The 26,113-nt window shown below is 49.1% G+C and overlaps 1 protein-coding gene and 1 long non-coding RNA gene across 2 annotated transcripts in view; one reads left to right on the top strand and one right to left on the bottom strand.

Annotated features, from left to right (window-relative positions):
- The window catches only part of LOC310832248, a 51,710-nt gene extending 25,994 nt beyond the window's left edge, over positions 1–25,716 (top strand). Inside the window, exon 3 of the long non-coding RNA XR_014558197.1 lies at positions 25,500–25,716. This is a non-coding gene — a long non-coding RNA (uncharacterized lncRNA). The remainder of the gene's footprint in view (positions 1–25,499) is intronic.
- Positions 560–26,113, bottom strand: part of ZMIZ2 (zinc finger MIZ-type containing 2) — a 104,936-nt gene continuing 79,382 nt past the window's right edge. Inside the window, exons 7-19 of the mRNA XM_083713481.1 lie at positions 23,567–23,746; positions 22,870–22,950; positions 21,307–21,478; positions 18,593–18,734; positions 17,963–18,173; positions 17,041–17,146; positions 15,886–16,043; positions 14,943–15,010; positions 13,874–13,942; positions 9,317–9,558; positions 7,166–7,338; positions 4,872–5,117; positions 560–2,356 (exon numbers count right to left, since the gene is read on the bottom strand). Of these exons, the coding sequence (XP_083569607.1) occupies positions 2,249–2,356; positions 4,872–5,117; positions 7,166–7,338; positions 9,317–9,558; positions 13,874–13,942; positions 14,943–15,010; positions 15,886–16,043; positions 17,041–17,146; positions 17,963–18,173; positions 18,593–18,734; positions 21,307–21,478; positions 22,870–22,950; positions 23,567–23,746 (1,956 nt within the window). The 3' untranslated portion in view covers positions 560–2,248. The remainder of the gene's footprint in view (positions 2,357–4,871; positions 5,118–7,165; positions 7,339–9,316; positions 9,559–13,873; positions 13,943–14,942; positions 15,011–15,885; positions 16,044–17,040; positions 17,147–17,962; positions 18,174–18,592; positions 18,735–21,306; positions 21,479–22,869; positions 22,951–23,566; positions 23,747–26,113) is intronic.

The raw sequence follows: 26,113 nt of genomic DNA, 5'->3' as shown, positions 1-26,113 counted from the left end.
TTTGGCACACCTTACCTGAGAATCTTCTGCTATTCTGTTCTATTTAGTGCGACAAATAATTTTAGTAGCTGTGACCGTGGTTTTATTGTATGTCTGCTCGATGATTTTTATGGTTATTGCTGTTTTTGTTCTCCTTCTGAATGATGCCATGGCCTATGGCTAGTGCAATAAAAAGTTTAATTGGAATTGGAATTATTTTGGTTTCTGACCTAGCTCCAAAATGTCTTCCCCCAATCTCCTCTGCCGAGTTATATGTGTGCAATGTCATATTTAGGGGCTTCCACAATCCTCTCTGCTGGTCAACTTTTAAACTGATAGGTTGTCTCCATCCATGCAGATTATCACAGCTATGTTCTAATTACAATCACTGCTCCCAATCACTGTGTCGTCTAGGACGTCTCTGCTGATTGTAAGCTAGATAGCTTGGACAGTTAAGCTGGAAAGGGGAAAAGGGCACCCCTGTGAACCTCCTCAAGTTCTGAGCGAGGACCTACTGTTTTCCCACTTTCCCCCTTGATGTTGCAACAGGTACATTTTAAAACCAACAGCACACAAACTATTTGGTGAGCCCCACCAAAAAGAATCCTTTAATATATAGCAATAATGAAACAAGATACACAAAAACTCAACAGAGCTGTCAGCACTTGGACACAGGGACTCCCTGGCTCAGGAAACCCGGCCACAAACAATGGTTTGATTCTTCCACAGGTAAGGTAACCTTTGGGACCTCTTTGACACCATCCCAAATGCAACCTAAACTGAAGTGGGCTCCTGAGTGGGAATGGAGGGGGAATGGCAGGTCAACACACACATTGGTTTTTTTGGGTGGGTGGGTAGGGACTGACTTCGCTGCACTTATTTCTGGGGCTCGGGATTAAAATGAGTTAATTCTCAGCATCCAGATCCTACTTTGGTGGGACGCACACATGTCAGAGGCAAGGGCCGGACCCCAGCTATGGCTAAATGCATCAAGTCTCTGAATAGTGCACACAGCCCCATGTGGAATGGTCTATATTACAATCTAGGAAGCTTATGCACATTTATACAGAGGACTTTTGCCCCAAGGCTGGGAAGCCCTGGAGACTATACAACAGAGTGATGCGGCTTGCTTTTAAATAGTTCCTCCCCTCCCTTCCCCATTTTCCTCCCACCCTCACTTTTGTTTCCTTTAGTGTTTCTACATTATTTACATTGTTGTGCTTGTAGACGGATCCATTGACAGATGGAGGCAAGTCTGTCAGCTGGTGTCCTGGGAACTGTCTTTTTTTCTTTCCACCAGAGACGCCTTTCCTTGCTGCTGTAGTCCGCGGGGAGAAGCAATGGGGGGAGGGAAAAAGTTTTCCAGCTCAAGTTCTTGTGGGTCTGTTTGGACAGGAACGGAGCACGGGGAGCGTGGACAGGTTTCTGATCCCGATTCATTTGGGCACATCTTTGAGGCTGGGAGCCATAAAAGAGAAAAACCGCTGCTATGCCCCATTCGAGGAGTTTGGGCAAGCAGAGCTGGCTCCGGAGGACCTCCAGGTTCAAGAACATGCAAGAGCAAGCAAACTCCATCTTCTTCCAGACACCATCACTCTCTGTCCTTTCTGACTGGAGCTTGCGGCTTAAGAATGCTTGGGAAATTTATAAACGAGGAGCCAGTTTCATCCTACAGTGTCACATGTTACAGGTGGATCTGCGTACCCCAAAACTAAGATCCAGAAGGATGCGCCCGAGGAGGGGAAGGTGATTGACTGTGCTAACATTTCAGGGGAAACCCTGTGGCTCCATTTCCTCCTTCCCTGGCTGTGGGTTTTCTAGGCTGTCTTGGGGGGCAGATTGGCTGAACTGCTACAGCTGCCATGTGGATAACCTTGCCGTGGTGTGAGCATCTTGTTAACAACTAAGTCTTCAAGGAACAGCGCCCCCTCCCCAACTCTCCTTTGGGCATGAAGGGTTCCCAGTATGGCTAAAGCAAGCTGCTCTACTGTCCACTGGAGCCCTTCTGGAGGGTAGAGACAATTCTGTCAAAACTGGATTACTGCCTGGCCAAAGTTTCTCGGGCTGCCTCAGTACGGTTCTGACTCTCTGGCAGGTTTCTGCAGGCACTGCCACTTTACCAAGGCAATGCCCCTCTCTCGATGGGAGCCTGGGAAGCTATGGGATGCATTATGTGAGTGTCGGTGTATGTGTGTGCTTGTGTATGTGATGTGCAGGTGTGTGTAGGTGGCGTTTGGAGCTTGGTGACTGTGTTCCTTAAAGGGTGACTTCAGTTGTTCTCAAACAAAGAAAGCAGGTCATCGTTGCTGTTATTGGGGAGATCAGGGGGTCCTAAGTAGGACAGCAGCTCATCTGGGTTTGTCAGCTCAGGAAGAAGCTGAAGGCGAAACAGAAAGAACAGGGTTAACTCATAATCACCTCTTCTGCCTCCCCTCCTGAAATTCCTTCATGGGCTTCCCTGGATGGGCGACCATTAATCCTGAGCAAACTTCTTGCCACACTCCCTGTGATCATGCTCATCCAACTCCACCACCCTCATCCTGCTCCCTCAAACAGCTCCACCAACTTCCCCTTGCTGCCCCATATGCATGGAGGTGCCTCCTGGAACGTCGCCATGCAACCACCTCCCTTATTTCCTTCAATTCCTCCCCAAAACATGGCTTTTCCGGGAAGTCTTTTGGATGGTTCCTCTAGCCCTTACTGAAAACAAAAGCCAAATACGTGTAACTGAAGTTGTCGCTATTCTTTTCCTGTCTGTCCAGGCCTCCATTTCCGCCCTGCCACTGTTGTTTCCCTGTCTCTATTTTTAGATTGTAAGCCCCCTGGGGCAGGGATTTGTCATCTCTGTCCTTTATAAGGAGCCACGTGGGCAGATGGCGCTATATAAATAAGCAACTTCTACACTTTTGAGCTGAACAGCAGTGCAATGAGCATCCAGAGTAGGACCTGGACTTCAGAATCAAAAACACGCCCAGAAGATTCTTCAGGGGAGAGGATAGGTAAAGCTCTTGCAAGATGCAAGGATGCGTTCTGCATGATGCACCATGGAAATATTTTTTGATCACTCACAGAATGAAGGTTCCCTCCTAAAAGTCAAGTCAAGGTCTGATCATTGGAAGAGATACACTCTCTTTCCTTGATTAAAGCATTTCCCCATTAATTCCAGGACCAGGACACAGAAAATTGGTCACCTGTGAGTTCTAGTGACTGATATTCAGAGACCTACTGCCTCTAATGCCAGAGGTACTACACAGCCATCATGGCTGATAGTTATCTAAAAGCCTGGAGATTTGCTGCTGGCCAGTGTTGACAATAGATGGACTAAAGCTGTACTGCGCAGCTTCCTATGCTCCAGATAGGAATCAAGGGGAGTGCTGCACCTTAACTGCAAATGAAGTAGGCATGAGGCAGAGGAAGACGAATTAAGCCACCTGCCTGAAGGGAGCTGAGCGCCACCAGGGAAGCTTCGCACCAAAAACGGACCAGCAAACCAAGAGCCAAGCTAGGAACAAGGCCAGGGCCAAGGAGTTCCACCAGCTGCAGTTGATGCAAGTAGCTGAACAAGGCGGAAGGAGCCATGTCTGCCTTCTTCCTTCCCCAAAGGACTGACAGAACCAGCTGCCTTGTCTCTGTGGGTTTAGCGTCCCAGTTCTTAGGTTCCCTGAATAGCCTGACAGTGAAATGCTCAATCCTCAGGCAAGACCCAAAAAATAGAAAAGGGGGTGGGAAACCATGATAGCGACTGTAGCAGGGGTGGGGAGCAACCTTTTACTGTCTGAGGGCCACATGCCAGGGGTGGGCAGGGCCAGAGTCGGACAACGGCTCAGGACCGCAACACCTCAAGGACCACCTCTTTCCATATGAACCTACCCAGACCCTGAGATCATCTTCTGAGGCCCTCCTTCATGTGCCTCGTCCTTGAGAGGTCCGGAGGGTGGCAGCACGAGAACAGGGCCTTCTCTGCAGTGGCTCCCCGTCTGTGGGATGCTCTCCCCAGGGAAATTCACAATACACCTTTACATGCCAGGCAAAAGCGTTCCTTTTTAACAAGGCCTTTGGTTGATTTGAATGACATCCTAAGCCCTTTTAAAATGTGGGGTGTTTTTTGGAAGGAAGGGGTTATTAGGTTGTCGTTTTTATTTTTATTTTTGATTATTCTGATTTATTTTGATCACTGCCTTGTCGTGCGAAGGGGCTTGAATAACTCCAAGAAACTATGAGCTACGCCGTGCAGGGCCACCCAAGATGGACAGGTCATGGCTGAGAGTTTAGACTCTGGAGAAGGAACTGGCAAACCACTGCAGTATTTTGCCAAGAACAGTCCATGGACATAAAAAAGGAGAAGCTTTGAGAAGAAAGTGAGTTTCCAATGCATGCTCTGGTCCATGGGGTCACGGAGAGTCGGACACGACTAAACAACAACAACAAATATATTTTGTGTTTTTATATTTTGATTTTGTTCTGTTAACCTCCCTGAGACCTCTGGGTATAGGGCAGTATATTAATAGTAGTAGTAGTAGTAGTAGTAGTAGTAGTAGTAGTAGTAGTAGTAATAATAATAATAATAATAATAATAATAATACCACCTCTTGCTTTTCTGCACAGAAGATGGAGGGGGGTGGTGTGCCTGAAAACTAGCCTATGTCACAAAGGCAACCTCTACATTTGTTGCTCTGCCCACTTCTGCCGCAGGCCCTGCCCTTTCCTAACAGGTGGCACTCAGAAGCTTGCCCAGAAGCGAATGCAGCCCCTGAGCCAGACAGGGGCTTTGAAACGGCTTTGAAACTGAGGCCACCTGGTGCTGAGAGGAGCAGCAAGGCGCGAGACACGTGAGACCTTCTCAAGCGATGGGAGGGTTTGCGGGGGGGTTTGGGGAGTGTAAGACTACTTACATCCAGGGAAGGCTCAGAGCCTTCTCCAGGTCCTTGTGGACCTCCCATCCCAGGCCCAGGGTTGAAGGCGAGATCTCCTGCGTGCGCCTGGCCCCCGGAGGCTGGCTGTCCCATGGGCTGCCGTGACTGGGGCGGGGGAGGGTTCCGATGGTGGAGCTGCTGCCCTTGCTGGCTGCCAAGGTTGGGGTTGTTGAGCCCCTGCTGCATAGGGTTGTGGGAAGTCTCCATCCTGCTAGACGGGGGCATCTGCAATTGCAAAAGAGGATAACGGAACGCTGAGAAACACACAGTGGCAGAGGTGCCGTTTGGGGCAGGGCTGCAAGCACACCTCACATTTTGTACCCGACCACCACCACTTGCCGCACCCCCATCTCTGGGTATGTTGGTTGGCAGTTTTGCACATTGGAAAGAAATATGGCAATAGTAAAGTCACAGGTGTTTGCATATGCTATGGTACTAGGGTAAAGGTAAAGGGACCCCTGACCATTAGGTCCAGTCGTGGCCGACTCTGGGGTTGTGGCGCTCATCTCGCTTTATTGGCCGAGGGAACTGGCATACAGCTTCTGGGTCATGTGGCCAGCAGAGCAGCAGCGAATCAGAGCAGCACACGGAAACGCTGTTTACCTTCCCGCCGGAGCGGTACCCATTTATCTACTTGCACTTTGACGTGCTTTCGAACTGCTAGGCTGGCAGGAGCAGGGACCGAGCAACAGGAGCTCACCCCGTCGCGGGGATTCGAACCGCCAACCTTCTGATCGGCAAGTCCTAGGCTCTGTGCTTTAACCCACAGCGCCACCCGTGTCCCCGCTATGGTACTACACAGCAGGAATTTGGGGTGGGGAACTGTGGCCCCTCCAGATGTTGTTGGAACTGAACTCCCATTAGCCTGGCCAGCAATTGGAGATCATGGGATTTATACTGCAACAAGTATATGGCAGGAACCCCCAAACTCGGCCCTCCAGATGTTTGGGGACTACAACTCCCATCATCCCTAGCTAACAGGACCAATGATCTCCAATTGCTGGCCAGGCTGATGGGAGTTCAGTTCCAACAACATCTATAAGGAGATAACATCTATAAGGAGAAAACACATAAATGGCTCAGTAAGCTCTACAATGCCCCCTGGTGGCTACAGAGGGAACCCCAACAAAATCCTGCAGCCTCATGATTGTCTGATTGTCACATGAGTGGCTTTATGTTCGGATCTCCTGCAAAATGATGCTTAAAGGGTCTAAGGCTCTCTGGTCCCAGGGCCATTTCTACAGCTCTTATTTCAAAGGCACTGCCTCTAAAAGGAGTGGGCAGCCTTTGCCCCTCTGGGTGTTGCTGAACTACAATTCCCATCAGCCCCAGCAAGCCCAGCTGATAGCCAGAGACATTGGGAGTTGTAGTTCAGTAAAATCTGAAACGGCTGGAGGTTCGTGGGAATCTAAACTGCACTCTGAACTCCTCCAAAACCCAGTAGCAAGATTGTTCTATGTCGGGGTGGGAAACAAATCTTGCAGGTTGTCTCAGTATCTCCAAGAACTGTACAGCAGCTGCAGGAGCCGAGCAATGGCAGACTTTGGGCTCTCAAATTTCAGCAGCGCCCTGGTCAATGCTAAAATTTGGAGCCCCCTGCCTCTCACACTCCATTCTAGAGCATTGTTGTGGTGCCCCACCCCCAGTGCAGCAGAATGGGTTGTGCTACCCTAAAACTGCCTCTGAGCTGCAATCCCGGAAGGAACATCTGGTCAGAATACCGTATTTTTCGCTCTATAGGACGCACTTTTCCCCCTCCAAAAATGAAGGGGAAATGTGTGTGCGTCCTATGGAGCGAATGCAGGCTTTCGCTGAAGCCAGGAGAGCGAGAGGGGTTGGTGCGCACCGACCCCTCTCGCTCTTCAGGCAGCTATCCGCAAGCCTTCGGAGCGCAGCAGGAGTTCCCGCTGCGCTCTGAAGGCTTGCAGATAGCAGCCTGCAGCCTGGGGAGTGAAGTGCCAACTCCCGCTGCGCTCCCTGGGCTTCAGGCAGTTATTCGCAAGCCTTCGGAGTGTGCCCTCAGCCCAGCAAGCTCCCGGAGTGGCGGCAAGACTGCTTGCAACCTTGCCGCCGCTCCCAGACCTGTTCTGGGGGCTGGGGTCAGGGGAAGCTTGGGCTAAAAACGAAGCCAAGACAGTGAGCGGGATGGATTTTTTCCCCCTTTATTCCCCCCCTAAAAACTAGGTGTGCCCTATGGTCCGAAAAATACGGTAAGCCCCATCCTCCTCCTTGGCCCACCTCCCATTCCACCCTGAGAGGAGATCTGTGCTGACCTGTCCAGGGATGGAGGGAGCAGGTGGCTTTTCGGGAGTCAGCATACTGCTGGGAATGTCAGACTGGTATGAGATGGGGGGAGGTCCTTGGTTGAATTCATTTAATGTTGGGGTGCCGGGGTTCACAGTAGGGAAGGAGTCAGGAAAAGTCCCAGGACCAGAAAAGCTTGAACCTGTTGAGAGAGGGAAGCAAAGTCCAAATCAGTGGGGGGGGGGGGGGAGCAAAAGGGCAATTCAGGAGACAGAGATGGCTCTCCTTATGCACAGTTCCAGGAGCCAAAAGATGGAAGAGGGGCTCTGGACAGGAATGTGAGCAAGAACCAGACGTGTGAGGTGGTTTGGGACTCTGCACCCCATATAAAAACTTAGTGCTAGGTAGAGAATTCCTTTGGGGATTGGTTAGTACTTATACAAAGTGCTTAGTATTTGGGTGATCAAGTCCACCATCAGAAATGCAAAAATAATGAGTTCTATCCAATGGTAGTTCTAGGCTGTGTGCACACCATATATTTAAAGTGTTGGGGCCTTTAAGAGAGAGCACCGAAGAACCCTGGGGACTATAAATTACGGTCTGCTGTGAACAAGTTGCTTAGCACTTTGTGGACAGAATCCCTTGGATCCTTTCTGACTTGGACACTATAATTGATACACGTCCTGTGGGTGTAACTTTGGTCTCTGAATGTCCATTGTTAATGGATATTTTTCAAATTTTACAGCCTGAGGATGTGGACAGGATCCTTGGGCATGTGCGAGCTACCACATACGTTTCAGGTTACAGACTCCGCTAACCCAGAAATAGTACCTCGGGTTAAGAACTTTGCTTCAGGATAAGAACAGAAATCGTGCAGTGGGGGCGCAGCAGCAGCAGGAGCCCCATTAGCTAAAGTGGTGCTTCAGGTTAAGAACAGTTTCAAGTTAAGAACAGACCTCCGGAATGAATTAAATTCTTAACCCGAGGTACCACTGTATTTGTATGTTTTGAACAGATTTTATACATATATATAGTTTTAATTCTGTCAGCATTTAATTGCTTTTAAATGATTGCTTTTTTCTATATTTTTAGCAATTTTTATCTGTAAACTGCCTTGGGATATAAATATAATAATACAGTGGTACCTCGGGTTAAGAACTTAATTCGTTCTGGAGGTCCGTTCTTAATCTGAAACTGTTCTTAACCTGAAGCACCACTTTAGCTAATGGGGCCTCCTGCTGCTGCTGCGCAATTTCTGTTCTCATCCTGAAGCAAAGTTCTTAACCCGAGGTACTATTTCTGGGTTAGCTGAGTCTGTAACCTGAAACGTCTGTAACCCGAAGTACCACTGTTATGATAATGTTGTCGTCATCATCGTCATCAACCTCAACAACAACATGTCACAGAGCTACAATTCCCAGCACCCTTAACAAACTACAGTTCTCAGGGTTCAGGGGAGGGGAGAGATATGCTTTAAATGTACAATGTGTAGGCACATTCAAATTAATGACACTAAATTAGTCATGTTCATTCTGTTCTGTGCACCATCTCTTTTCTCTTTCCGCCTAACTCAGCCCTCAGCGCCCATTCCTTGCTAGAACTGCGTCCACGTATGTGTAACTAACTGGAAGAAGCCACAAAAGTTCTCCCGCTGTTAACCACTCTGCCTCCCCTTCTGTCCCCTTTCTCTGCTTTTATCCAGTGTCAAATCTTAGCCTGTAAGCTCCTTGGGGCAGGGACCTGACCCACTTGTGCTCTGTAAAACACCGTTCAAACCAATGACGTTATATAAAATAAACACAAAAATAAACAATAGGGAAGCTTACAAGGACGAAACGATCCAATAACAGCACTGTACGTACAAAGGTTTGGACTTCTGGTGACAAAGTGGAGACATAAGTATTGATCAGGGGCAGAGGGAATGTACCCAGGGGCTGCAAAAGACCCATTAGGTGGACTAGGGAGTCTGTACTGCTGGGAAAGCAGGACTCCCTTGGAGGAGGAAGGCTGCATCCTTGAAGAACGAAGGCTTGCCTCCCATGCTAGGCCTGCTCAGAGAGCCTCCCTCGGGCATGGCTACCTTCAGTCCAGTCATTCCAATGGGTCTACTCTGAGATGCAGCCCAGTGTCCTTTCCCTAGTCCCCCCAGAGAGGTCTCTCTGCCCCAGGCGCAGACTCACTTTGGCTGGTGTAGTCGCTGCCGCTGGCGGGCGGGGGCTGCAGGGGCCCAAAGGGCGAGGGGCCCGGTCCCAGGGCGGCAATCATCTCCATGACGTTGGGCATCACCATGTGGGTGGGGCTCATGGTGCGGCAGCGCTTCAGCACAGGCCCGTCCTGCTCCTCCTTGATGTGGATGTCGGGCTTGATGGGCACCGGCTTCCAGCTGCACGTTGGGTCAATGGTGATCTCCTCGTATTCGGAGCTGGGCAGGGAGGCAACGGGAAGGATGGTCAGACGGTCTTTCTGGCTCAGCCCCTGGCATCTCTGGGCAGGGCTGGGAACAAGCCCCACCTGGAACTTTGGAGATATGCCCCTGCAAGTGTGGATGCTACCGAGCTAAGTGGATGAATGCCTTAAAGGTAAAGGGACCCCTGACCATTAGGTCCAGTCGTGGCTGACTCTGGGGTTGCGGCGCTCATCTCGCTTTACTGGCCGAGGGAGCCAGCGTACAGCTTCCAGGTCTGGCGAACCAGAGCAGCGCACGGAAATGCCGTTTACCTTCCAGCTGGAACGGTACCTATTTATCTACTTGTACTTTGATATGCTTTCGAACTGCTAGGTTGGCAGGAGCAGGGACTGAGCAACGGGGGCTCACCCCGTCACGGGGATTTGAACCACCGACCTTCTGATCAGCAAGTCCTAGGCTCTGTGGTTTAACCCACAGAGCCACCTGCGTCCCTTTTGGGTGAATGCCTTGGCAAAGTGTAAACACCACACTATGTTCCTACGCCTGCAGAAGTTGCGCCCCTACACAAAGCTGCCTGGATTCAGGGCCCTTTGTGAGCCGGCACACAAAAGTAGGTTTGCACAGCTTCACGGCCATTTCTAGCATAGCAAGGAAAAGGTGGATTAAGTGTGTGCCCTTGGAACAACCTCAAGAGGGCTGAGAGCTGAGCCATCTCACAGCCCTGTCTTAAGACAAGAGGCTGGAGGCCCATCACTGGACGATGTGTGTTTATGGAATTTCAAACTCTGCTCATTGGAAATTAAGCACCCACCTGCAGCCCTGAAAACGGAGTGCTTTCAACTCTATTTCAAACCTTGTCAGGCTCAGAACGGCCCTTAGAGAATAAAAAACCTGAGGCTGACAGGATGTCCATGGCTGCCATCTCAGCACAGGACTCCATGGAAATACAAGCCCCGTTTTCTAGAACTTCCCAGGCTGCTGGCACAGGTCCAGGTCCCCCCCCCCTCCTTTTTTTGGCTCAAAGATTTGTCCTTGGCAGTGTAAGTAAAGGGGAGGGGGAATGATGCAGTGAATTATACACCAAGGCTGGAACATCACTGCCTCAGTGCCCAGCAGGTTTGATCTGGTTCCTTCTTGTTTATGTAAAGCAATGCTGTCTTTTTTATTTTTCTTCCCGGCAGTGAAAATTGGGAGCGCGAGGCCCTCAAATGGCAGAAGGGAAGTTTTGCATGCTGGCTGGTCTTGCTCTGTATTCTGGGACAAGGAAGGCTCAACTGTGACCTCTGGTGCAGATGCTAATGAGAGAGCAGGATCTCTGGGGCCGAGAAGGAAGCGAGAAGCACAATCAGAATTCAGGGAAGGGATGGGGGTCACTGGGGAGAGGGATATAAAGCTGCTTGGGTATCAATTCCCTAAACCAGGGGCGCGGAACTTCAGGTGTTGCAGGACCACAACTCCCTCCATCCCTGACCACTGGCCAAGCTGGCTGGGGCTGATGGGAGTTGGAGTCCAACAACATATGGGCCCTCATTCTTGCCCTGAACCATGATGCCCTGGAGACGATGTTGGGACTCCCATCCATCAGCCCCAGTCAGCACAGCCGATGGTAGTGGGTGTTGCAGTCTAGCAACAGCTGAAGGATACAAAGTTGTGTGTCTAAATAAATAAATGATGAAAGATGAAAACAAAACACCACCAGGAGCTAGAATTTTAGCCACTAGACTCAAGATACTGTGTTACTGAGTAGCAAAGAGAAGATGCTACAATTAATAAGCATTTCAGTATACAATCTGTTTTCTGGCTGTAATCTCACTGATTGCCACAACCACCTTGTGAGCATCCCTGTATATCTCAGGCTAGACAGAGGCAGCCTGCTCAGAGGTCCTTTAAGGGCTGCCGCTCAGAGGTAGAGCATCTGCTCTGGATGCAGAAGGTCCCATGTTCATTCCCTGGCATCTCCAAGTAGGGCTGGGAGAAACTCCTGTCTGGAACCCTGGACAGCTGCTGCCGGTCAGTGTAAGCAACACTGGGCTAGGTGGACCAATGGTCTGACTTGGGTACAAGGCAGGAATCAGATACAAGATCAGCAAGGTGGGACACATGGCAAAGCCTTGTCGGTCGTGGCTCCAACAGTAAGCAGGGATAATTTAGAAATCTTAGCAGTGCCACTGTGGTATAGCGGTTAGAATGTTGAACCCAGACCTGGGAAACTAGGGTTCGAATCCCCACTCAGCCCTGAAGCTCACTGGACAACCTTGAGCCAGTCACCATCTCTTAGCCTATCCTACCTCACGTGAAAGGAAAGGGGAGGAGACCCATATACACCTTGAACAACTTAGAGAAAAGGGATATAAATGTTGTAATAATAATAACAACATAATAAAAAAACAGTACAGAAACCATTGCAAAGCATTTTTTTATCTACTCATGGTGAACCTTTATGACTGCTTGATATTCTGAAAGTCTGAGCTCCCTCGGGTTCTGTGCTTGCAATATTAGAGCTGACTGGCTTTTAGTTTTTCATTGTGTGCGTCTTGTGTTGCCTTCGAGGGCTGTGTAATCGTGCCTCGTTACTGTAAGCTGCCTGAGAGCGTGGGATATAAGCAGAATAAATGAAACTCTGTGGAGGATGTCAGGCTGAGGGCAGCGGCTGTCCAGTGACTCAGCCGGGGGTCAGCAAGGATTTGAACCAGGCCGACCAATCCCCCAAACTCTGCCTCTCGGAAAGCTTTCTGGCTCGTATAAATTTCGGGGGTAGTGGTGCTGGAGTTGGGGCTTGTCAGGCCCAGCGATGCAGTTCCATCCTTTTAGACTCTGGACTTGCCAGTTTTATTGGGGAGCCTCTTTAGAGGTAAATATTCATTTACTTCAGAATGTGGCGAGTGACTCTTTTCGGAGTTGGGGTCACTCACTTTGCTAAGGCCATAGACTTCTGCCTCAGAGTCCTACCTGAATGACCCCTCTCTGTTCAGGCCTGTACCTTGACCCAGAATACATATTTGCTTCAAAATTTCCACAATTTTCTGAAGGCAACCCTGTATCAGGAAATTTTTTATGTTTAATGTTTTACATTTTTTTATGTGCTGTAAGCCACCCAAAGTGGCTGGGGAAACCCAGCCAGATGGGCGGGGTATTCATCATCATCATCATCATCATCATCTTCCTTCACAACAACCCTGGAAAGAAGAGGCAGCGGCTGTTCTTGTAGTTTGCTTAACTGGCTGAGCGCAGAATTCAACCCAGACCTCTCCTGTCCTCGTCAGACAAGACACCACATTGCACTGGCACTCTCTTCCAAAATGGGTCTCTGCTGACTGCCTCTTCTGTTTCCAAAACCTCTGGTTTCAGTGATGAGTGAGTTTATCTAGGGCAGAGGTGGGGAAGCTGTGGCCCTCTAGATATGGATGAACTTCCATCAGTCCCATTCAATGGTCAGCGGTGATGGGAGTTGTAGCGCAGCAATATATGGATGGCCACAGGTTTCCCCAAGAGTGGTAGTCTTGTAATCTGGGGAACCGGGTTCGCTTCTCCGCTCCTCCACATGCAGCTGACCTTGGGCTAGTCACACTTCTTTGAAGTCTCTCAGCCCCACTCACCTCACAGAGTGTTTGATGTGGGGAAGGAAGGGAAAGGAGAATGTTGGCCGCTTTGAGACTCCTTCGGGTAGTGATAAAGCGGGATATCAAATCCAAACTCTTCTTCTTCTTCTGATCTAAGGCCTTTCCCTACCTGAATTCTCATTCTGTTCGTATTCCAACACAGCAGGTTTTGTCTAACCATAACAAAATCACAAAGGAAGGGGTAATCGGCTGGGGAGGGGTCTGGCTCCAGCACTTGGCTGCCCTCAGGTGGTGAAAATCCCATACTATTATAATTATAGGCCCTATTTTGGGCGTACCTGTCCTTGCGGTTTGAAATGGGGTGAAAATCTTGCACGTATTATTACACAGTGTGCTTTGCACGACATGCTGAAGGAACAATATCTGGGTCGGATTTTAAGGAAATACACAAGGAGACTGTAATCTGTCCACTGTGTGGAAAGCATAGACACACATCTGCAAAAACCACACATTTCCTACTTAAATTACTTGATGCTAGGGATTTTGGGGCGGGATAGTCAGAATCTGAAGTTTCTCTCTTTTTTTATAAACATTAAATTTTATTTTGGTTTGTGTAACTTTTATTTCTGCTAACCCGTCTTATTTATGCGGTTTCTTTCGGTTTGACTTCCTTTTTTTTTTTTTGCTTTGCAAATGGTCTGAAGTCTAAATACAAACACACAAATCTGGATGTGATGGTAGCTGTTCACTTTTTCTGAATGGACACTTACTTTTGAATGTAGATTAGGATCCCCAACATGTACTGATCCACTTCGAGTCCCTCCAACAGGGCTGTTTTACTGAGAACAAAGCAAAGGGTACAATAGTCAGCAGTAATAGCGGTGGTAGCAACAAACACTGCTCAGAGAAGTGTAAAGGCTGGGGGCTTGCCATATGCTTCTGACTACATATACTGAGGGACGTGGGTGGCGCTGTGGGTTGCCGATCAGAAGGTCGGCGATTCGAATCCCCGTGACGGGGTGAACTCCTGTTGCTCAGTCCCTGCTCCTGCCAACCTAGCAGTTCGAAAGCACGTCAAAGTGCAAGTAGATAAACAGGTACCGCTCTGGTAGAAAGGTAAACGGCATTTCCATGCGCTGCTCTGGTTCGCCAGAAGCGGCTTCGTCATGCTGGCCACATGACCCGGAAGCTGTACGCCGGCTCCCTCGGCCAGTAAAGCGAGATGAGTGCCGCAACCCCACAGCCGGCCACGACTGGACCTAATGGTCAGGGGTCCCTTTACCTTTACCTTTTTTACATATACTGAAGATGGGGTCTTGCAATTGTTCAGGCGTCGCTAGACTACAACTCCCATTATCCCTGACTATTGACCATTCTGGCTGATGCTTATGGGAACTGGGAGCCCCAAATCTGCAGGGCCACAGGTTCCTCGTCTCTGACACACACATACAGATTCTCAACCGCTTCTTTCCCCTTCTCCATGTCCCACACAAGTCCCCATGGTTTGTTCACTATTACTGAAGTTTAGCAGACATTTGGCACAAGAAATAGACAGGGCAGAGAGAGGGAGCCATCTTGCCAGAGTGGCACAGCAGGTCAGTAGCACTGTGAGGTACTATAGTCAACAGAGGAGAGCTATTGCCTTCATGCCCTGCCTGTGAGTTTCTAAGAAGCATCCGATTGGCCGCTATGGAAAACAGGATGCTGGGGTTTGAGTGGCTAGTCTGATCCAGGAGGGTTCTTCCTGAGTGCTTTTACTGCTTTGCTGACTGCATTCTTGCATTTCATAGATGCTACCCGCTCCTGCAAAGGTCATGGGCCCCACCCACAAATACTCACTTGCAAACAGGACACCTCCACGTCCCCCTTTCACAGTTCAGCTGCAGATAGGACTCCAGGTCAAAGCACTGAGCAAAAGACAGGGAATTTGGTTGGGAAGATGATGTAGATTTCCCCAAAGAGGGGGCAGCCATTTACGGTTGTATCCAATGTTAGTCACACTCAGGCTGCACCACACACACACACACACACACACACACACACTCATATTGACAGTGCAACCCCTGTTCCCAAGGATCCTGAGAACTGTAGTTTGCCCCTCACAGAGCCACAATTTCTAGCAAAATAATAATAATAATAATAATAATAATAATAATAATAATAATAGCATTTCTACCCTGCCCATCTGGCTGGGTTTCCCCAGCCACTCTGGGCGGCTCCCAACGAAATATTAAAAACATGATCAAACATTAAAAACTTCCCTAAACAGGTTTGCCTTCAGATGTCTTCTAAAAGTCAGGTAGTTTTTTATTTCCTTGACATCTGAAGGGAGTGCATTCCACAGGGCGGGTGCCACTACTGAGAAGGTCCTCTGCCTGGTTAACAAACTAGTTCCCAGGATTCTGTGCCGAGTGCTGAATGTGCTTTAAATGTGTGCCAGCATCCCTCAGAGTAGACCCACTGAAATTAATTGGCATGGCAAGGTTAGGCCCATTAATTTTATTGGGTCTACTCTCAGCGGAAGTTAGCAGGACACAACCCCTGGTCTTGGAGTAACAGCAGCCGAAGAAAACCTCCTCCCCATTCTAGATATCTAAAAATGGCCTGACGAGGCAGTTCAGCTGCTGCCTAGATGGGAGATCACACGGGCAAGGGGGCAGAAGCCACTCTGCAAACTTTGGAGGGGCAGCGGTAGATAACAGTGCCATTGGTGGAGCTCAATTCTATGAGGCTGCAGTGATGCAGCAGAATGGGAAGGAAGGCTGTATGACCAAAGACTCACCTGTATGTGCCTGCAATCATGACCCCTGGCAGGAAGCTGGATTCTCCGGAAAGTAATGGGGCACTTCAGAGACACCTTGATGGCCGTTTGCTCCACTCCATCTTCCCCATTTGGACCTGGAGTTCCAGGGATTGTGCCGCTGCTGAAGTTTCGCTTTACTAAGGATCGGGAAGGAAAAGGGACGTTGTTGCAAACAGCAGGGCTCTTTGGCCTCCATCACAAAATTCATAGGCAGGAGAGCACACAGTTGAACTACGGAGGTTGCTGTTAGAATTCCTGCTCCATGATTGCAGTCATGGGATTGTTGTCTTTCACATGACAGTGTGTGTTTTGACTCCACAAAGCAGGAAGTGACGGAGACAGGATGTTTGTGTTACTGTGTTCTGTGAAGTGGGACTATTGTCCTTTGTTCTTTCTCTTTGCTGTCTGATGCTCAAGAGTGAGCCGTGTTGCAGTGCTCTGTTTGTGTTTATATGTAAATAAGGTAGATTAGCCAAAATGCTGAGTTGCTGAGATCTGTTACGCAAGCTGCGAAGACTCTGCAGATCCCTAAGTGTGCCGGTGTCGGTTGGCATCGGTCGCTGTGATGTTCGGGCTGAAGAAAGCTTTTGAAGCTCCCGAACGATCGACCAGGAGGGAGAGAACATGCCAGTCGGGCATGTGTCTCTGCCAGGGTCCTACTCGAGTGTAGGACGAGCTCCTGACATTCGCTACCACGAAATGTAGCGATGGATGGCAAACTGCGCGGTTTTAAAAGGAGCTTAGACAAATTCATGGAGGGATAAAGCTACAAATGACTACCAGCCACGATTATCTCCAATCAGACCCCAGTTGGCTGGGAAGCACAGGGTGTTCTTGGCATGACAGCGTAAGCCCAGCAGGGCTCCTTGGCCAGCCTAGCTTTTCAAGGCCCAGTAAAAATGTACCAGGTTGCCCCCCTTTCCACCACACAGGCCTGCCTCCAGTATTAAGTAAGCCTCTGAATGCCAGTTTGCTGGGAAGCACAAGGAGGGAGAGTGCTGTTGCACTCCTGCCTTAACGTGTGGGCTTCCCGTGGGCATCTGCTTGGCCACTGTGCAAAGAGGATGCTGGGCTGGATGGGAATTTACCCAGATCCAGCAGGTTCTCCTTATGCTCTTTGAGCGCATAACTCACTTTTGGTGATGCAGTGCTCCGCTGGCAGAAGCCGTTTTTTTATCAAGCCTTGCAAAACAGACCTCACAGAGGGCCTGTGGACCAGCTGCAGGACGAAGAGATGAGACTGGGAAGAAAGGAGGAGAAGAGAGGTTAGCGGCTGTGTCTCGGGAAATTCCATGCACGGCACGAACAAAGTGAATAGGAAAGAGAGGGTTTCGCCCCCTTCTCAAAAAATCAGAGCAACAAATCCACAGAGGCAGCATGTCTCTGACTAGCAGGTGCTGAGGAGCAACCCTGGGACAGGTGACCTATGGCCGTCCTATCCTGCTTGTGAGCTTCAGGGCTCTGCATCGCCACCTGCCGCTCCTGCACGGATGTGCTATGTGCAAAATGCACCACTGAGGCCACATACAAACACTGAAAGCACTATTGAACCTAAGCAACCATCGCTTCCCCTAAAGAATGCCAATAACTGTAGTATGTTAAGGGGGCCAAGCACTTTTAAGAGACTCTTATTCTCTTCCCCCGGCAGCACTACAATTCCCAGAGTGGTTAATCAATCCCTCTTCTCAGGGAACTCTGGGAACTGTAGCTCTGTGAAGGGAACAGGGGTCTCCTTAGGACTCTCATCACCCTTTACATACTACAGTTCTCAGGATGCTTGGAGGGGAAGCCATAACTGTTTAAAGAGGTACAGTGAGAGCATTTGGCTATTTCTCATACAAGGCCTCAATATTTTTACCCGGCCATAGGAACATTCAAAGTATTTAGCGGATCCCCACAATGAATTTGAAGGGGATACGCCACAGAGAAGGCACAGTTGCAGGGTGTTCTCCTGGGTAAACAGAGGCGACTCAACAGTGGGCTCCATGCAGCTGTGGGAACAAGAGATCGGGGGGGGGGGGTGTTGGGGAGGGAAGGAATCCAAGAGGCAACTTACACAGCAGCAAGCAGTGACGGTGATCTGGATGGTGTTCCTGCCAGGCTGGCACACCTGTTTTAGGTAGAGCGGCTTGTGTGATGTCTTGTTGTCTCCCCGCTCAATGGTCAGGGGAGTGGCGTTCACGCTGACCTGCACTGAGGCTGGCCAGTTGGTGTTCATCTGTCGGTCCTCGTGATGGTAGCATTTGAACTGCAGCTCCAAGTCAGGCCTGGGGAAAGCAAATGGAACGCCTTTCGAAAAATGGCAACGAAAAGCTGATTCGTTGTCTAGTGCAGGGGGGTGCTGTTGGACTCAAGCTCCCATGATCCATCAGAACCGAACACTTTGGCTGGGGGTTGATGGGATTTGGAGTCTGGCAACATCTGGAGGGCCAAAGGCCCCATAGGCCTGACAAAGTGAAATAGGGGGCTCTCTAGTCTTAAGGAGCTGAAAAGGTCCAAGGAACAAGGAAGACCTTTCTGGGTCACAGACAATTCCTCTCCTTGTTCCTGTGCAGACTCTGAAGCACGGATGCTCTCTCTGTTCCCAACAGAGCGTTCCCGGTGACCCTGGTGGGAGGAAATGAGCTCCTCTGCAGGAAGCACAATGGCGACGGGGGGGGGGGGGGAAAGAGGGTGGTTCTCTCACCTGAGCATCAGAGTCTTGTAAACCGAGTCCCTGAGCTGGAAGACGTGGTTGCTGACAGCCAAGTTGTGCTGGAGGCGGAAGGGCTCCAAAACTACCCCGTCCCGCACGGGGAAGGTTAAGCGCAGCTCGTCGCAAGGGTTTCCTGGCAGGGCGAGATGAGAGAGAGGGTTGGCGGTGGGCTGTTGGCGCAAGGCAACGGGCACCGTGAGGTAGCGTAGGGGTACCAGGGCCGGTGCGGAGGCCAGCTTGATCCGGCAGCCGGGGATGCCGTAAGGGACGGCGTGCGCCTGGGGGCAAAGCAAATGCCTGGCAGGCGGGATGAGGAAGCAGGTGGAGCAGAGAAGAGGCCTGGTCGCCATTCCTTCTGTAGCTCCAGGGGCCTCGCCACCCTTCCCCTCTCCCACGACCCTGCACTTTCCAAGCATTTGGGGGGGGGGGGAGCAGGAACTCCTTGCTCTCCTTTCCACCCCACCCCAGACTGTACCCAGTGCATATTAATGAGGTCCGCAGGCGCCCTTCCCCCACATGGGGGCCAAGCACCCAACTGCCACTTCTGAACTGCCGTGGAATCCTCTAACCACTGAAATTCTGCTGTTTCCCCCGAATCTGCTGGCTAAATCTGGAGCAGAATCAAGTGATAAAGCTTGTCCTGGACTGAATCACTTTGGGCAATGGGACCGGGGGTGGGGGTGGGGTGCAGCAAGGGGGAGGTAAAGGGGAAGGAATCCTATTTTTAATGCTATTCCATGAAAAAGACCATTCCACTTCAAAAAGTAAACAGCAAGTTGAGAAGGCTGGGGTTGAACCTCTCTCACGGACATGCATTTTCTATATACAGGGAAGCATGTGGGGGTTGTTGTTTTGTGTGTGTGTGTGTGTGTGTGTGTGTGTGTGTGTGTGTGTTTAATGCTTTCTTTTCATTCATACATACATACATACATACATACATACATACATATATATATAGTTTTACATAACAAATTTAAATTCAAACATTAAATGTCCACCTCACCTGAATCCTTCGTGTTTAATATTTCCAACCCCTCCCAACATGCTGTGTGAAGTCCTGCCATCAAGAGAAGCTTTACCATGCGATTCTGCTAAATGCACAAACTGAATCCTGGTGGAGTCAAAAAACGCCGCCTCCCTGTGTGCATGTGTGAACTCAGTTCTCCTTACTTAGCCAATTCAGCCCCACCATTCATGGGGAACCCAAGGTTACCAGAAGTACAAGAAACCTTCGGGGAGGAGAAACCTGAAGGGAGGAACTTCACAACAAAAGCAGCTGCCAGGCCTAGTCCTGATCTGGTAGTAGATTTGGAGGGTGAAGCAGAGACACCTCACAGATCAAGGAACTTGGGAAGGAAGGGTCCTCTTAAAACCAGTCCTTGAGGAGCCCTCTGGGTTGAGACCTGCTACAGAACTCCTGAAGCTCCAGAAGATGACCTTGGTAGAACCATCACCCAGTCCTCATGAATAATGGCACCAGAAGGCCCAAACCCAGGCCAAGGAGTCATGACACAGCCAGAGTCATTGTGCTACTTGTGAATAAGCAATTCCCAAAACTCCTTCACTACTAACAACTGCTAGAAGGCCTGAGCAGCTGCTGGCTACCTCTTCCATAACCCCATGCTGTGCTTTGCTGAATTCTCTGTGATGCTGACTGTGGACTCTTGCTGGCCTATGGATCATCTTCTGAGCTAGACAGATTCTGTGTGCTTAACCATGGTTTGCTTGGATTTCACTGCCTCGGCAATGATGCCCTTGTTGTCGAAGTGCTTTGGTGAGGGACCTATTCCTTGTGGAACTGGAACCCGGTGGATTGTGACAGTAGCCCAATGAGGACAGGCTGCTCAGTGGCCAAAGAAAGCAGATTAATTGTTGGCGGTGGTAGGGAGTGGAGGAAGGAAACAGAACAACTCTGTGTGGAATGGGAATGACCTGAAAAAAGGTACCGCTGACTGACTGGAACTCTGAACAGGAGCACTCCAAACTGCAACATTTCATTGCATAAAGTTTCCAAAGGGTAGGTAGGAGATTGGATATTCCTCTTGCGTACCAATCAGAAGAGGTACCTTATAGTCCATGTTCAATGAGCGTCCAGTGTAGCTATTTGGTTTAAGCTTAGCGTTCCAGAGTGGAGCAGAACCATTTTATTAAAGTTAATATAAAACCAAGAATAAATTAAAATAACACTTGTTTCTCATCTACAGTCACCAAAGGACTGTACAAACAGAAGTGCTGTTAATAATTCAGGCCTGCACTCAGGTAAGGGCTCTGGGAAACCTCCCAAAGGAAGGGAATCCCATAAAAGATTGCTACAGCTACCAATATTGCCTTTCTGTGGGTCTTTGTGTTCAAAGCTGGTGTTGGGGATGGTGCTCAAAGGGTACTCTCATTTGCTCTTGAGAACTACCACACGATACAGAAAGGAAGGAGCCTAAGGAGTCATACTGTTTTTGAGAAAGTTGACTTCAGTTAAAAGGTTTGCCCCTCCCAGTTTAATGACTGGCTATATAGCCTCCTAAGATCAGGTGGATCATCTGATTACTGGAAAAAGGGGATCTTAAAAAAAAAAAAAAAAACAATTAAGGGACATTCAAGGCCCCTAAGAATCCCTTGGGCCTTTTGCAAACGATTCCCCTTGAACCCAGTGGGAGTGTGGAGGTAAATCAGCCAGAACCCAGGGGTCTCAATATTAAACAAAGACTTACCAGAGGGAGACGGATGCAAAGAGTTGATGTTGGGTTTGATGTCTGGAAGGAACGGGGACTTCACGTCTTGCCCTGGGGACATGTATGGCGGGATGTTGCTGCCAGGTGTCATTGGAGGGGTGGGATTCCCAGGTAGTGGGGAGCTGGGGTAACCAGGCATGGATCTTCCAGGCTGAAAGAAGAATCAAAACATCAGGCTAGCTTGATGAAGCAGGGCACATGTTGAAAGCCACGCGGCTAATGGACAGTGACAGCGTGACTGCATTCCCACATCCCACTAAATCCTGGTTTGGTGTGATGTGCACAAAGAGGAAGGAGCCTCAGAGAGCTGTGGGTTTGTGCGCTGCTGCTGATCCCATGAAACCAGAAGTAGGAGCATAGAAGCTTTTTCTTCTGCTTTTGATTGGTCACAGTTTGCCTTGTTGTCCAGATCCAGGAACTGGGATTAATCTTAACAATGGCGAGTCAGTAATTGCGGCCTGAAGGTAACTTCTTCGAAACTAATCCCAGTTATTGTTAACCACAGTTTATCAGCCCATCTGACATGATAAACTGAGGTTAAGTGAAAACTTTCAAATTCCCCTCTGATTGCATGCGGTTTGTTCTGACACACATCATGCTAAGTTATGGTTTAGCACATCAACTTTTATTCCTTCAAGGCCTGCATTTCCTTGGGAGGTAAGCTATTGGGGACCATATGACAGTGGTGGGTTGGCACCCAGTTCTCTCTCTCCCTCTCTCTCTCTGCCACACTCTTAGAGCATGACGGTCATAATCTCAGGGTCATGAATTTGAGCCCCACGTTGGGCAAAAAGATTCCTGCATTGCAGAGGGTTGGACTAGATGGCCCTTGTGGTCCCTTCCAACTCTGCAATTCCATGATTCCTTAACACCTGCATGACATTGGGCCAATGAGCCCACAAAATTAGAAAAAAGGCCAAAGGAGACCCCTGGGCTGCAGGTTGCCCACCTCTGATTTAGCAGGAGAAAAATCAGTCCAAAGAGGACATCTGGCAGCTGGGGAATGAATCCCTATTGAGTTTATGGACTACAACCACCAAGAGTGCCATTAAAAGGTAAAGGGGCCCCTGACCATTAGGTCCAGTAGTGACTGACTCTGGGGCTGCAGCGCTCATCTTGCTTTATTGGCCGATGGAGCCAGCATACAGCTTCTGGGTCATGTAGCCAGCATGACTAAGCCTCTTCTGGCGAACCAAAGCAGCGCACAGAAACGCCATTTACCTTCCCGCCGGAGCAGTACCTATTTATCTACTTGCACTTTGGCGTGCTTTCGAACTGCTAGGTTGGCAGGAGCATGGACCAAGCAACAAGAGCTCACTCCGTGGCGGGGATTCGAACCGCCAACCTTTCGATCGGCAAGTCCTAGGCTCTGTGGTTTGGACCACAGCGCCACCCACATCCCAAGAGTACCATTAGGGCTTTGCAAAACTTAAGGAAACACAAAAGAATTCCCTGAGAAAGACTAGAGGTGAGTAACTGGCTTCCACATCATTGCAACATGCCTAGATAAGTCTTGAAGGAGCGGAATAGTCATAGACTCACCCCATTCATAGTAGCCTGTCCGTAGCTGTTGAAGTTGCCTCCATTGAAGTTGGCATTTTGACCGTTGAACTGATCCGTAGGCTGGAAAGGAGAAGTTGAAAGACTGGTACCAGAAGAATGTGTTTCCCTGGACCATCCTTATTCTCAAGACAAAAAACTGCCTTAGCCTAGTCATACTTCCCCCTCTCAGCCCTTTGCAGTGGGATACTACCCATCGTCTTCTGGTCGGGGTATCTGGCTAAGTGACACAGTGGCTCTTTCACCTTAAGGGTGGCTGCTTGGGGTGGGGTGGTTCTTGGCATATTTCCACCCCTGGTTTACTGGGTAACTTTGGTGGAAGCCCTTGTCTTCCGCCTGCCGTTCCACGCCGCCCCTCAACCCTTTATACAAAAGCGATGAGCAACCAGTGTTGCTGGGGCTTACTTTCTTAGGATCTCTTTGGGCCAAAAGCTAGGGATCTCAAAAAGATGGAAGCATTAAATCACCAAGGGAAAGGGCAGACCCAGGCGACAGAGCATTCAGGTGCCATAGGTCAAACCAAAGTGACACGCATTACATCACCTTCACTTAGGCTGGATCTACTCCTGACACATTTATGACTACTACTGGGGGGGTTCTCTTTCTCTGAAAGGAGGCTGAATTTCCTCCACGCATCCCGAGAGAATCTTGGGAAGCTGTTTCCATGGTAACTGGGTACCTTATAGTATGGTCCACCAGTGCCAGAGCCAGAGAGATACTGGCTCATTCCTTGTTGCATGGGCATCCTGTGGCCAGGATACGAAGGGGACGGAGCAGATGGCTGGGGGGCAGTGGGGGCATACTGCCCAGCTTGAGAGGGATACTGGCCACTCTGCATGTACTGCTGTCCTGGATAACCCTGGAAGAAAGAGCAAAGGTAGAGAATTAGGATGGCAGGGCACTATTTCTTTACTAACAAACGGAAGTACTTCTTCACACAGTGTAGTGAAACTGTGGGGTTCACTACCGCAAAATATCTTTAGAAGGGGATTAAACAAATTCATGGCTGCTAGTCTCAATGGCTAAGTGCTACCTTCGTGTCAGAGGCACTTTGTCTCTGAATGCCAGCTGCTAGTGATTACAAGTGGGTAGAGTGATGCTGCACTCAAGACCTGCTTGTGGGCTTCTTGCACACATTTGGTTGGCTACTGTGAGAACAGGATACTAGGTTAGATGGGCCTTTGGTCTGATCCAGGACTCTTAGGTCCTTAACACCAAACCTTTAGCGTTACATCTGTAAACGGCCTACGAGTCTAGAAGTTGGGAGTGCTGACTAATTCATCGGAAATCAAAGGAGAACGATCTTGTCAGCGCTGTCATTGCCGATGCTATGTGTTTGCCACTTTCTGTCTGCCAAGTGCCAATCTCTGCGGTAAGCAATCGGAACAGATGTCGCGCGTTGTGCTGTAGCTACAAGTTCCCTCCTCCTCAGATTGGCCTGTAATATTCTTTTTGTTATTGTTGTTAGAGCGTTAATTAATTTTCCAATAAAAAACATCCAATTAACATATCAAATCATAATCCAGCAAGAATAAAAAACTAAAATAAAAAACGATCAAATTGTCTGCCGAGTTGTAATTTTGATTTTAGGGCTTCCCAGTCTGAACCTCGAGGCATATCCGTATCTCAGTCTTGCCTCTCAGGCCTGTAATATTCTTAAAATATTCCTTTCCAGCATGACTAAGTGCAATCCTTCTTTCTTTCCACCACAACCTTTACAAGAGTGGGTGTCTTCAAATAGGCTGAGTGTATGGTTTGTTGCTGATTACTGTATTTTTCGCTCTATAAGATGCACCAGACCATGAGACGCACCTAGTTTTTGGAGAAGGAAAACAAGAAAAAAATATATTCTGAATCTCAGAAGCCAGAACAGCAAGAGGGATTGCTGCACAGTGAAAGCAGCAATCCCTCTTGCTGTTCTGACTTCTGTGATAGCTGCGCAGCCTGCATTCGCTCCATAAGACGCACACACATTTCCCCTTACTTTTAGGAGGGAAAAAGTGAGACTTATAGAGCAAAAAATACGGTATATCTTTCATGGGGTCCCATGCTTTCCCCAAGCCAAAGGACTTCAGGATTATGGGTGGGGTAGGGGGGTGGACCGTGGAACACAGGAAACAGCCTTAAGACAGCAGGCGTGGGGAACCTGTACTCTTCTCGGATGTTGTTGGGACTGTCAGCTACCATCATCCCTGATCACTGGCCATGCTTGGCTGGGGCTGATGGAAGTTCGGATTCCAGCAACCTCAGAAGGGCTACAGGCCTGCACATTTCTCGTACATACATACATTTCCCTTGTAAGAATTCTGGACGTCATTGTTCTGCTTATTATTATATTTGTCTTTTTAAAAAAGCAATAGCTAAAATAGCATAGGCTATGTGCAATTACACCCACGCCAGAAACCTCGGTGCACGGTGCGAAATGAAACAGGGAGGAATGGAAGCAGCCCTACGATGTCTCCATGGAGTTGTGAAATAGAAAGGCAAAGCCGTAAATGTTACAGATGTTTTCCCTCCCACCTAAAAACAAATTGAGCAGAATGAGTTGTGGTGAATGGGTAGACATGTACAAATCAACCTAATTTCTTTCTATTCGTTTCCTCTTTTTTAAGGACAAAGACTCCGCTAATAAAACAGGAGAGGAGGGAGCTACACACAGGATGAAAAGGAAGACAGACATTTAACCCAAAGCATACTGGGAGCAGCAGAGGCTCTTTTTTGATGTGGTTGTAACTTGCATGGGGAAAAAAGGATGCTAACCAGGGCCATTATAGGCTAATGAGCTGGTGCAGATAGGACCTTAGGTAGGCATATGAGGAAGAAGTTGTTGTTGTTGTTGTTTAGTCGTGTCCGACTCTTCGTGACCCCATGGACCATAGCACGCCAGGCACTCTGGTCTACCACTGCCTCCCGCAGTTTGGTCAAACTCATGCTGGTAGCTTCAAGAACACTGTCCAACCATCTCGTCCTCTGTTGTCGCCTTCTCCTTGTTCCCTCCATCTTTCCCAACATCAGGGTCTTTTCCAGGGAGTCTTCTCTTCTCATGAGGTGGCCAAAGTATTGGAGTCTAAGCTTTAGAATCTGTCCTTCCAGTGAGCACTCAGGGCTCATTTCCTTATATGAGGAAGTACCTTATAGCAGAAAACAGCCAAGTGGTCATGGCAGCAGCGGCTGAAAGTGCTACCAACACTGCTGGTGGGTGGTATTGCTGTCTACGGCCATGTTT

Source organism: Podarcis gaigeae (genome assembly GCF_964106915.1).
Source record: "Podarcis gaigeae genome assembly, chromosome: 15".
Classification (NCBI taxonomy): Eukaryota; Metazoa; Chordata; class Lepidosauria; order Squamata; family Lacertidae; genus Podarcis; species Podarcis gaigeae.
This window is presented reverse-complemented; position numbering and strand designations above follow the sequence as displayed.